This window comes from Saccopteryx bilineata, chromosome 3 (genome assembly GCF_036850765.1).
Source record: "Saccopteryx bilineata isolate mSacBil1 chromosome 3, mSacBil1_pri_phased_curated, whole genome shotgun sequence".
NCBI classification, from domain to species: domain Eukaryota; kingdom Metazoa; phylum Chordata; class Mammalia; order Chiroptera; family Emballonuridae; genus Saccopteryx; species Saccopteryx bilineata.
The window spans coordinates 28,871,029-28,884,689 of NC_089492.1; the positions used below are offsets into that span (position 1 = coordinate 28,871,029).

General features: G+C 35.3%; 1 protein-coding gene across 10 annotated transcripts in view; it reads right to left on the reverse strand.

Moving 5' to 3' along the window:
- Positions 1–13,661, reverse strand: part of OXR1 (oxidation resistance 1) — a 535,173-nt gene that overhangs the window by 56,381 nt on the left and 465,131 nt on the right. For 7 of the 10 annotated variants that reach the window (XM_066265827.1, XM_066265822.1, XM_066265824.1 and 4 more), the window contains 3 exons: positions 11,376–11,528; positions 6,729–6,913; positions 2,667–3,421 (listed from right to left, as the gene is read on the reverse strand). In XM_066265827.1, coding sequence (XP_066121924.1) covers positions 2,667–3,421; positions 6,729–6,913; positions 11,376–11,528 — 1,093 coding nt within the window. The remainder of the gene's footprint in view (positions 1–2,666; positions 3,422–6,728; positions 6,914–11,375; positions 11,529–13,661) is intronic. The other 3 variants (XM_066265828.1, XM_066265825.1, XM_066265829.1) reach the window with 1 other exon arrangement.

Here is a 13,661-nt window from a genome sequence, read left to right on the forward strand (position 1 = left end):
AAACATGTATAGACACATACTAACAATTTCAAAATTCTATATGTAACACACCAAAGATCAAAGATAAATATACTAAATGTTAATAATAATCATCTCTAGGTGATGAATCCCAGGTAATTTTATATATTTTATAAAAACTCCGTTTTTGTCATCTTTCATGAATTCATTAGTTCTGAATAAAGAAAAAAATTACAAAAAATATTCAATCTTTTATAGAATTTGCTTTGAGTAAATGAATTTCTTAACATCTACCGAATATAATCCTTAGGTCTTCAGGGTATCTAAGATGGTAGAAAGAAAATTGAGTATTTTAAAAGCTGAATCAAACTGCTGTGCATTGCTAGTGGAAACAGAAATAGTACAGCCACTGTGGAAAAGTTTGGCAGTTCCTCAAAAAATTAAAGACAGCATTAACCATTGAATCTAGCAAATCCACTTTGGGTATATACCCCCCAAAATTGAAAGGAGGCCTCAAACAGATATTTGGACTCCAATGTTCACAGCAGCTTTGCTCACAAAAGCCAAAACATCAAAACAACCAGAGCAATATGTAAAGGAAATAAGTCACACACAAAGGACAAATGGCGCATGATTCCACTTGTATGAGGTACCGAGAGTAAAGACAAAAATGCAGAGACAAAAAGCAGAATGGTGGTTGTCAGGGGTGGGAAGAGGAGAATATAGGAATTTTTGTTTAATGGGTAGTTTCAGTTTGGGAAGACAAAAAAGCTTTGGAAAAGGATGGTGGTGACAGTTGTACAACAAACAATGTGAATGTACTGCCACCAAATTTTACATTTAAAAATGGTTAAATTGGCCAAGTGAGAGAAAGAGAGAGACAGGCAGAGTGGGAGAGAGATAAGAAGCATCAACTCACAGCTGCTACACTTTAGTTGTTCACTGATTGCTTTCCAGCATGTACCTTGATTGGGGGAGCTCAAGATGAGTCAGTGACCTGCCTGCAACCCTGGGCTCTACCCAGCGACCTTGGGCCTCAAGCCAGCGATGACTGGGTCCTGTTCATGACCCCATGCTCAAGCTGGTGACTTCAGGGTTTTGAACCTGGGACCTCAGCATCCCATGTGGACGCTCTGTCCCCTGTGCCACCTCCAGTCAGGCATATTTTATGTGTATTTTAACAGTAAGAAACTTGAATTAAAAAATGAAAAAGAAGCTCATATATAAATTGGATTGGCCTAAAATCAACATTCCAATAGACTATTAGAAATGTTAACTAAGATATCTGAGCTGCAGCCCATTAACATTAAGCAGAAGCACTGTGTATCTGAAAAATTGTTTCTGTAATTTTCATAAGTAAACGGCTCCCAAAAACAAAACTTAAAATGAAAGTGTTTTAATTTATCTTTAGTGCTGCTTTTTTTTTTTTTTTTGTATTTTTTTGTATTTTTCTAAAGCTGGAAATGGGGAGAGACAGTCAGACAGACTCCCGCATGCGCCCGACTGGGATCCACCCGGCACGCCCACCAGGGGGCAACGCTCTGCCCACCAGGGCGTCGCTCTGCTGCGACCAGAGCCACTCTAGTGCCTGGGGCAGAGGCCAAGGAGCCATCCCCAGCGCCCAGGCCATCTTTGCTCCAATGGAGCTTCAGCTGCGGGAGAGGAAGAGAGAGACAGAGAGGAAGGAGAGGGGGAGGAGTGGAGAGGCAGATGGGCGCCTCTCCTGTGTGCCCTGGCCGGGAATCGAACTTGGGACCTCTGCACGCCAGGCCGACACTCTACCACTGAGCCAATTGGCCAGGGCCTCTTTAGTGCTGCTTTTTAAAGGAAAACATTTCATCAGACAGTGATGAAACTTCTGGATACATGGGAGAATATAAAAAATGGATTTTTATGCCTAATTGTACTTTTTAAAAAAGATGGGATTACAACTTTGTCAATGACAAATTTCAATTAGGATATTATATATATATATTATATATATAATGAATAAAGACATTTTAATGAGACATTTAATACCAAGAACTAAAAGGGAAAGAAAAGGAGAAATCAAAGGTATTACAGAGCTTATGAGCACTTTCAAGAAATAAATTGTTTAAAAACAGAATGTGGCCTGACCAGGCGGTGGCGCAGTGCATAGAGCATCAGACTGCAATGCAGAGGACCCAGGTTCGGAACCCCGAGGTCACCAGCTTGAGTGTGGGCTCATCTGGTTTGAGGAAAAAACCCACCAGCTTGAACCCAGGGTCGCTCGCTCCAGCAAGGGGTTACTTGGTCTGCTGAAGGCCCGCGGTCAAGGCACATGTGAGAAAGCAATCAATGAACAACTAAGGTGTTGCAACGCGCAATGAAAAACTAATGATTGATGCTTCTCATCTCTCTCCGTTCCTGTCTGTCTGTCCCTGTCTATCCCTCTCTCTGACTCACTCTCTGTCTCTGTAAAAAATAAATAAATAAATAAAAACAGAATGTGGTGCGAGTAGGGAACGTTTAAACATGGTGGGAAAGACGCTTACACATATAATCCACTAGGGATAAGAAAAGTCAAGATAGTAGAAACCAGAGACTATCCCAGTTGTCCCAGACAGACATCAGTCAAGGGTCACCAGATTACTCTTTAGAGTAGCCTGAAATACAGCAGCTTTTGAATCAGTGAGGAAAGAGGGAGATAATATGCAACAGTATGAATGCGATACAGTAACACTTACCACACTTACCTTCTATATCGACAGTTGCTGTTTTATGTTTCATTTCTTTTTGTGACACCTGTTGAATATTTTCCCTCTGCTGCTTCGTTTGTTGCATAGTATGGGTTTTCCAGAGTTTCCGTAGCTCTTCTACCTCCGTCTCTGAGTCCTGATTTTGCTCCTTTCCCTGTTTTCCTTTGACAGTTTGCTTTTGTTTGAATTCTATTGCTTCCCCACAAGGCATACTTTCTTTTTCATCCTCTTCTTGGTGTAGTGAATTCTCATTAAGAAAATCCTGGTCTGTATTACCTTTTATATTTATGTTTTCTTTAGGGCCCAATATTTCTTGAATATTATCTGTAGCCTGATCTTCCTTAGCTGTTATTTCAAGATTATTTAAATCAGTTTTAGGAGAAAGAGCCCCAACTTCATTTGCAGAATGTCCAGAATCCGATTTTAACTGATTAGGAGTGGCAGACTCTGATAGGACTGTCAAACATTCTGCTCCACTCTGAGTGACAGTCTGCACAGATTCTGAGGATGCACGAGACAATCGACCTTGTCGCAGCTCATCTGAAGAGACAAGCTCCTCCTGTTTAGGAGAGAGTTCTGATTCTGTGAACACGTCTTCAGAAAGAGACTCCTCGGTGCTCCTAGGAGCAGTGCTGGCACTATCATTACCTGCATCACGGATTCTTGAGTCGATTTCATCAGTATTACTTCTTGTCATTTTCTTCAAATGGCAGAAGTCCCTTCCTGATAACTGATCTATCTCTCTGTCAGTAAACAAAATTAAAAGTTATTAGATTTTTTCAAACTATAGTCTTTTATTGTCTACAAACTTACCACTAAATTAACATTCTAAAAAAAGCATACATTTTTTAACAACATACCAAAATTTCTGATTTATTCATACAGACCAAGTAATAGACAAGCTTTTGCATCAATTGCTTAAGATATGGGAAACATCAATGTAAGATTTCCTAAGTTAATCTACCTGAAGAGATGATGATATAAGTTTTGGGTACAGCTCTAATTCTAAAGTAAAATTTATTCATTGGTAGAATATGAAAAATAAACTTACATAAAATTTTGATTAATATTTAAGTATCTTCATAAAATGACACATTAATTGATATTACACACAAGTACACACACAGTGCTTACTTACATTTAAAGAGATTAAACTAACATATACAGCTCAAATGCACAGCTGAAAACCAACCCCCGGAGAACTGAGACTAAAGTATTTACAGGAATTTTTCAAGCTACCAGAAACTCCTATTAAAACAACTCTAAGAGAACTTGTTCAACTAAAGGGATTTGATATTAGATAGCTGAATGGTTCATAATTACATCTAGATGTCCATGCTAATGGCATCTGTATATGTAAGCAGTAATGTTTACAAGTTAGATACGTAGTTTAAGTTGTGGAAGAAGGTAGTGCAAATATTTGCAGCATAAAAGAAAACAGAAGCCAGTAATTTAAAATGACAGTTACAAATAGTTGGTGGTAAATGAAAACTGCAAAAATTCTTAGTGGAAAAGGTATTAACATTTATGCAAGTTTGAAAATAAAAAAGACAGAAAAAGTAATTCAACACAAAAATAATTGGCTGTCTATGGTGGTGAGAAACTCAAGTTAACCTAACTTTTGGTAGTTTTCAATTTTCTAATAATAAGTATGTATAATATTTATAACTAGAACAATAAAAATTTATTTTTACAAAAACCATTAATGAGTTGAAGTCCAGTTCATATCTCTGTTTCTCTAGTGTGATTTGCTTTGAAGAAACACAAGCATCTAACTTGTGCTATAAAATATGTAACAACAGTGCCATCTACTGGTGATTCACTCAAACTGCATACAGGGTGGGGCAAAAATAGGCCCAGTTGTTTGTATAGAAAAAAATACAATTAATAAACATTAATACAAGAATAAACTGTTTCATGTACTCCTACCTGCAAACCTACTTTTGCCCTACTCTGTATAAAGGGTCTTGGAACCTGATAAATTTTGAGAAACTGTACATGTACATTTAATAAGACTTTTACATAAAAGATAATTAACAAAACAGGATATATATTTATGTAAGTGCTGAAGCCTTCAAGAGTTAATATGACAAAAGACTAAATATTCATTAATTCAATGATGCTTCTACTGCTCAATATAGTTCCAGAACAATACCTTCAAAATCTACTTGCTCAGCAGTTTAAGACAAAAGAAAGCAAATCAAATCTTATACCTCATTTTTGCCATGTATGACATTACTCTGAAAAACCTGATTTTGTCACAAATATTGTTTTAAATCAGTTCATAAGGGAGAACTGAGTGATATTTCTTTTTGGAGAAATTCTAAAGAAATACTTAGATCAAGTGCATGGTCTTTCCAGGTGATACTGTGAATGATAAAACAGTGGTGTCCCAGAGGAAGAGCCCTAGGACATTCTTACAGAATAGTTATGGATCATTCAGCATAGGAGAATCTCAAAACACAAATGAAAACACAGCACAACAGAAAGTGAATTTTTACCAATGACTGACAGTATATGATTACATATATAATCTTGTTCTCTTTTCATCTAACCCTTCACTCCTTCACCTTTACCTCATCCCTCCACCCACTCCAATAATCCTCAATTACTGAACCTGACTTTGAATGATCTATAAAAATAACTTACACTAGCAGATATCCTAGGAATTATCTGCACCTGTAAAGATGAGTTTACTAATAATATCTACTGAGTGGGAGGTATAATTAAGACTTTTTTTGTGTGTGGCAGAGACAGAGTCAGAGAGAAGGACAGATAGGGACAGACAGGAAGGGAGAGAGATGAGAAACATCAATTCTTCATGGCGGTTCCTTAGTTGTTGTTCACTGATTGACTTCTCATATGTGCCTTGATGGGGGGTTGGGGGGGGCTTTAGCAGACCGAGTAACCCCTTGCTCGAGCCAGAGACCTTGGGCTCAAGCTGGTGAGCCTTGCGCAAACCAGATGACCCGTGCTCAAGCTGGCGACCTCGGGGCTCAAACCTGGGTCCTCTGCATCCCAGTCCAATGCTCTATCCACTGCGCCACCACCTGGTCAGGCTAATTAAGACTTTCTGAATAAAGGAATTTTATTCTCCACAGGTATCCTAATAACTCACGAACTCAGCCTCAAAAGCAAAAATAATTTGCTCTTCTCCTCCTCTGTAATAGTTCTACCCCTCGAGATTAATATTAAAAGAGCCTTCATCACCCACTGAACTAATACAGGGATATATATCTTAGTTTCGGAGTGAGGCTAGTTTTTAAACTGTCGATAGAATCATGTAAGGAGGAATGCGGAGTTCTTTTCTTTTACATAGCAATTTTTTTCCTTTCTACTTCCTCCTTTCTGTGTATACCTACCTTTTAATCTCCTTTATTTTTTATTCCTCCCTTTTCTCTCTAGTCATTCCTTTAGCCAAGCACATTCTGTGCAAAGGCTCTGCTGATCTGTAGTCTCACAGTTATGTTACCTGGATCACAATCAGATAACTAAACATTCCCAACCAGTATATTCCAAGGTTCATATTTGTGTAATTTTTGGATCTTCTCCCTTATGTTTTACACTTCTGAGAAAAAAGGATGCAAACATATAAATGAATAAATAAAAAACAAAGCTGCTCTGGCGGTAACAATGGCAGGTCTTCACTCATGGGGCCTCTCCAAATCCCACCCCCAAGAGGCTCTTCTAAGAAAAATTTGAAAGCTACCCTTGATTACTTATATTACCTTAAATTACTTGTATAAATAATTTAGAATTCTGAATGCTATGTCTGAATTTAAAATCTAGTAAACAGTGTAATAAATGAGTATTATGGGTTACTTTTAAATATCCAGTTCTCTGACCAAATATACAAATATTAAGCTAAAGCAACTCCTAACTATTCTAAGTGAATTGAGAATAATCTTTTCAAAACTACATATACTTGTTTCATTATTAATAAAACAAAGAAAGCTATAATAAAGTAGTAAAAATGCTTAAAGAATCTTAGACTAGGGTCAACTATCTAAATGCAATAAAATTGCAAAGGAGTATAAAAAACACTCTTACATGGGTAAGGATTCCTTTATTTTGCTATCCAAAATTTCTTTGTACATTGCAGCTGACATCACCTCTTCCATTGGACACATGATCCCATATTCCTCACAGCCATTCTCTTGAACCAAGGGGTCAGTTTTATGTGGATCAAACATTATATTATTTGGTGTAACTAGCAGCACACCACTGACTGTGCCCTAAGATAAAAAATAAAAAAAAAAGAAAGAAAACCATGTTTAATCTTCAAAGTTTAAATTTTCAAAAAGTATTCTAGCTATTTTTGCTAATTTTCTTCTGATATTAGGCCACCTACTACATATAAAAGCAGTACATTCAAGCACTAAGGCATTTTCATGGAAATGTTTATAACAGATTTTCCCAGTAAATTCTCTTTAGCAGAGGCAATATACAAAAAATATTATATTTACCCTCAAACAATCTAGTCAGGTGTAAATTTTGCAGCCTCAGTAAAATACTAAGTTCTATCAGCAGGAGAACTCGAGTAACATAGACAGGACTGCAAACTCCAGGAAGGCACGGGCCATATTTTACATTAATTCGGGTACTGCTTCCTGTGTGGTTTCCTCACTAGAGGTACCAAGTAGAGTTTTATGTACACAACACAGGTTTAATAAATAATGTTGACAATACAACCCATTATAAAAAGAAAGCAGTATAATCTCTTTAAAAATATTATTAAAAACACCTGCTTCACTTGACTCGGCTACTATCTCGGCATGTGACCTTGGGCAAGCAAGGCCTCTGGGCCTGAGTTTTTTAATCTATAAAATTGGGTAGATTAGAGGACCTACAAGGTACACTGCAATCACTTTTAATTTAATCATTAAAAGCTATATAGTTTTAAATATATTCATACAAATAGTGATGCTGAATATGAAGAGTCTAACACTCATTTGATAAGGAGCCAACCTAAGCCCATAAGAAGCCCATCCCACTAGTATTAGCTAATTTACTGCATGCTTTGTATGCACCATGCTTTATACACATTATTGTTCATCTGGTCATTAGAGTCAGCTCTGAGATGAGTACACAATTGAGGAAATTAAGGTTGAGGGAGACTGGTCCTAAATAATAACATAGCTAGCTAGTTAAGTGGTAGGAACAAGATTTAAAATCCAGTCAATCTGTGCTTTTACTATAATCCCTTCACATAGAAGCAGAAAAGTATACAATCATTCCAACCAAAGAGTCAAAATACCTTAATTCCATATTTTAACTCCCATTCCAATATATTCTATAAGTGTAAAAATTAAGAGACAGAAAGAATTCTAAAAAAACCCAAATAGTTACCTCAAAGTTGTCTTGTGTTTTTTTCTGAAGCTACTAAGGAAAGAAAAAACTTAAAACCTTTGTAATATGGTATCACACCCTACTTCCAACTCCATACTCAGCTCTGTGAATTTACCTGGTTTAACATTAAAAACATAAAACTACCTTTAAAAATAATCAAGAAAAAAAATATCCTACTAAAAATGGTCACATAATCACTAATGGAAAAAAAGCTACTATAAATGTTCAAGATAATAAAATATACTTATCATTTACAGTTAGGGAATCAATCTAAAACTATGAATACAATTTCTTTTAGTTAAGACCGACCAGGGGCCACCAAAATAAATAACTTCATATAAACCATATCCTAATCACCTTTTGATTAATATTTTAAATAGATTCAAATATATCAGTTTGTACTTCTGTATCATATGCCAACTCAATCTAATGGAAGATCGTAAAGTATGCTGTAGGAACATTTACATTGCCAGGAATAACCCAAAAACAGATAGTCAAAAGCAGAGTATATACGATGTAAAAATACCTTAATATATATTCCATATATTCAAGAATATAGAAGAAAGATTGTTCAAGCTAAGCAGGGATTATGAAGATATAAGAGACCCTGTTTGAACTTACAGAACCAAAATTACACTGGATAGAATAGCAGATTAGACATGGGAAAAATATTTGTGAACATAAAGATATAGCCATCGAAATTGTGCATAATGAAAAAAAAAAGAACAGAGTACCACTGAATTATGAGAAACAACATCAAGCAGCCCAAACATGCATAATGAGAGTTCCCAAATAAAGGAGAATGAGAAATAATATTTGAAGAAATATGGCCAAAAAGTTTACACATGTGATGAAAATTATAAACCCACAGATCCAAGAAGCTAAATGAACCTCAAGCAAAAGCAAAAACAAAAACAGGAACAAAAAACAAACCCCAGTAAGGCATATCATAATCAAATTGCTCAAAAAGTGATAAACAGACCATCTAAAATGCAACCGGAAGAAAAAATTATATTTTGTACAGAACACCAAATATAAAAATAGCAAGAGACGTCCTTCAGAAACAGACAATGCAAGCCAGAAAACAGTGGAGTTCTGAAATAAACACCTTTAAAATTCCGAGAAAAAAGAAAACCCTGTCATCCTAAAATTCTATGCTCAATGAAAAGATCTTTCAAATACAAAGTAATTGCCAAAGATAGAGGATAACAAATAAACTTATGAAAATATGCTCAACATCATAAGTCATTAGGGAAATGCAAAGTAAAACAATGAGTTACCACTAAAGACCAATTAGCATGGCTAAAGTCTAAAACGCTGACAACAATGAATGTGATGAAGTGGAGCAACAACAACTCTTACTGACTGCTGGTAGCAACACAAAATGATATAACCATTATGGAAGACATTTTGGTAGCTTCTTATAAATTTAAACATAATCTTATATGATCTGGATCTAACAAGAGCACACTTTAGTATTTACTCAAATGAGGTAAAAACTTTTGTCTACACAAAAAGCCTGCATGTGAATGTCTACAGTGGCTGTACTCATAAGTGTCCGGATTGGAAGCGAATAAGATGTCCTTCACTTGGTGAATGTGTAACATCCACACAGTGAATTATTATTCAGCAATTTTAAAAAAAGAGCCGTCAAGTCACAAAAGACATGGACGACCCTTAGATGCATACTGCTAAGTGAAAAAAGACAATTAAAATCATACACTCATACTATATGATTCTAATTATATGACACTATATTAAGGGCAAATCTATAAAAACACTATAATAAGGGCAAATCTATAAGGCAGTAAAAAGATTAATAGCTTCTAGGGGTTGAGCAGGAGGAAGGAATAGGCAGAGCACAGAGGATTTTTAGGACAATGAAACCATTCTCTATGATACTGTAATGGTGGATAGATGTCATACATTGTCAAAGCCCACAGAATGTACCATATACAAAGAGTAAATTCTAATATAAGGTATGGAAACCCCTTTAAAATATAAAGACATAAGCCAAAAGTCAAACAACAGAAAAGATAAACCATGTTAACACTAATTAAATGGAATATAAGTATCCACCAAAGTAAGTTTCATTGCAAGAATGTTACCAATAATGAAACAAGTCAATCGATCAGGGCAATATAAGAATCTTAAACAATTTTATACCTAATGGCAGTTTCAAAACACACAAAACAAAAACAGAAATGAAAGGTGAAATAGACAAATGCACAATTATAGTAAGATATTTCAACATCCTTCTATCAATAATTGATAGAACATACAGAAAATCAGTAGGAATACAGAAGAAAACTATCTTAATGATAGCAGAATGTATATTTCAAGCACAAATGTAGTATTTATCAAGAAATACATTCTGAACTATAAAATAAGTCTTGAATTAAGCCTTCAAAAAGTAGTTATGTTCTCTAACTGCATGGAATAACATTAAAATTCAATGAACAAGATATTTTAAAATCCCCAAATGTTTAGAAAATAACACTCTAAATATTCCAGAGCGAAAAAGAAATAAAGATATTATGAACTGATTGACAATAAAAATACAACATATTGAGATTGTAGATGCAATTAAAACAGTATGTAGGAGGAAACTTATAGCACTAACCATCTGTATTTCAAATATTCCTAATTTATAAATTGACTTGAAGGTAGTCAAATTTTTAAGTGGGCATCATGTTAAAATTACTTTCTAAGCAACACCTGGAGTTTACTTTCCAACTCTGTGTTATTTTACTTTGTTTCCTCTGCAGACTACATAGTCTTTGCTTAGTAAAGCAGCAAGGAGTGGTATATAAAACATAGATTCAAACTCAGTTTGCATTCTGGCCATGATAGAGAAACCTTGGACTTACTAACCTTTTCTGATATAGTCTTCCTGTGAAGAAGGAACAGGACCACCCCTTGTTTAAGGTTACTTTGAGTTGTAAAATTATTAAAACAAAATTTCTGACATATAGTAGGTACACAATAAATAATAGTATAAATCTTCCTATTTATGCTACACTAACTTTGCCAAGGTTAGCATTTCAAAGAGTGCGTAGGAATAGTCATTTTATATCAGATTTTTGAAATATTCTACCTACAGCAAATTAATTGTATTTTATTGTAGAAAGTTTATATATATCCCATTGCCTTAAATAATTTGCAGCAGACCACAAGATTGTTTGTTATGAGCAAAGTTCACACTAACCCAAACTAGTAGCTTCACTAGTCCTTTTTAAAAATATTCAATCATTTGCTTATGTTGGCAATTTAAAATGTAAATGCCTCTCAAATTTGAGTAATAAATAAAACATAATTAAAAGTTTTTTCTAAGGTGCTATTTGTTACCTTGCCTCTGGTAATATATTTGCAATTAATTTTTAGAAACTTCTCAGTAAATGCTTCTTCCTCCTCAGAAGTTGAAGATACAACTCGTGCAGGTCGAATACCAGTAAAAGCAGATGAGGGAGTTGTTTCTTTCGGGTGGACTATATCAGGATTCTTTTAAAAAAAATAATAAAGATATTTTAGAGAACTAAATAAAAATAAGCACATAATTAAATCCAAATTAATAGCTTTCGTCAGTAAGTGTTCTTCCTTCTCATCACATTCTGGAGATCAGGCCAAAATATTCTTACGTAAAATAGACAGGAAAGAACAACACTATTTTCGTATTTAGTAAAGACCTCTAACAGTTTACACTTACAGTTTCCATTTTTTTAATGGGATGAATCATTTCGAGAATGTTGAAAACTACGTTTCTTGTATTCCCAATTCCACACATACCAATACAACACACACACACACACTGAATTAAACCACTGGTCCTAATTAGACCAGTTACGATATGTATCCGTCAGGTGTTGGAAGCTAAGAAAAAGTGGAGTGTTTATCAGTGACACAGAGAAATTTAGCAGAACTCATTTACTAAAAGAGTCCTTTAAAATCTCAAGCTACAAAGATTTTATCAATACCATTCTACAAAGTATTAATTGCAGCCAGAGTTAACTTTTTTGGTACCGTGAATCATTCTTTCAGTGAAGCCTATGAACCTTCTCAAAACATTTTTCTGAATATTTAAAATAGAGGTTTACAAAGAAAAACAATTACATTGAAACAAACACTTTTTAATTGGAGATATAGTAAGATATATGCTTCTTTACTAACATATTAAATAACAAGATCTAGTGATGACTTTGATAATTATAATTTTCAAGTAGATGGCGATAAACAGGCCCTGGCCGGTTGGCTTAGTGGTAGAGCATCAGCCCGGGTGTGGAAGTCCTGGGTTTGATTCCTGGCCAGGGCACACAGGAGAAGTACCCATCTGCTTCTCCATCTGTCCACTTCTCCTTTATCTTTATCTCTCTCTCTTCCCTTCCCACAGCCAAGGCTCCATTGGAGCAAAGTTGCCCCGGGCACTGAAGATGGCTCCATGGCCTCCACCTCAGGCACAAGAATGGCTCTGGCTGCAACAGAGCAATGACCAAAAGGGGCAGAGCATCGTCCCCTGGTGGGCATGCCAGGTGGATCCTGGTCAGGCGCACGTGGGAGTCTGCCTCTCTGCTTCCCCGCTTCTCACTTCAGAAAAATACAAAAAAAAAAAAAAAAAAAAAAAATTCCCTGAATGTCTTTAAAAAATAGTTTTGAGTAGTTTAAAAATGTTCTATTATTCCTTTTTTCTTAAAAATAAGTGAGATTAAATTCTGTAATACAAATTAAAAGTAAGTTCTATAAAATAAATTCTGTAATTATCTTTTAATTTTTAATAGGCAATGCTATGGGTTGATTGTATCACCCAAGAAGACATACCTAAATCCTAATCTCAAGTACCTCAGAATATGACCTTATTTGGAAATAGTTGTTATGGATGAAATTAGTTAAACTGAGGTCATGCAGGTGGAGTAGGGTGGACCCTTAATCCAGTATTACTCATTTCCTCATAGGAAAAGGAAACCAGTGTGTGAGGACACAGACCCGGAGGGAGAAGACAGCCATAGGCCCACCAAGGCAGAATCCGGAATAATCTAAAACAAGCCAAAGGGTTCCAAGACTTGCTGGAAAACACCCGACTCTAGAAGAGTCAAGGAAGGATTTTCCCCACAAGGAGCACTGCCAACAAGCTTGATTCCAGACCTCTTGCCTCCAGAACTGTAAGGGAAACTTCTCGTATAAACACATCCATTTTCTGACCCTTTGTATCGCCACTCTAGGAAATTCACACAAGCAAAAATAATTTTTTAAGTTACATGAACATAAGAACATATTAAAAAGTCCAGAGAATCTTAAATATAGAAAGTAGAGGAGGAAAAGGAAAAGCAATGCTTTTGTTCACCTTTTAATCAATTTAAACAATATTTAATTATGTTATACCTTTATCCTTTGCTTTGGTCAAGTAAAAACTTCCTACATTACTTTCAGAGAGTTCTTTATTATTATAAACTTCCTAGTTTCTATAATTATAACTGCCTAGTAAGTATAAGAGCATTTTTAAGTATATTAGTATCTGTAGCAGTATAATCACAGCCTGTGATTAAAGAAACTTTTAGTGTACCTAAGCTCTACTGCTACTTTACATATTTTTCTTCCCATAAGACTTTTTAGGCTTTTCATAGGAACTCTTAGTAGTATTTT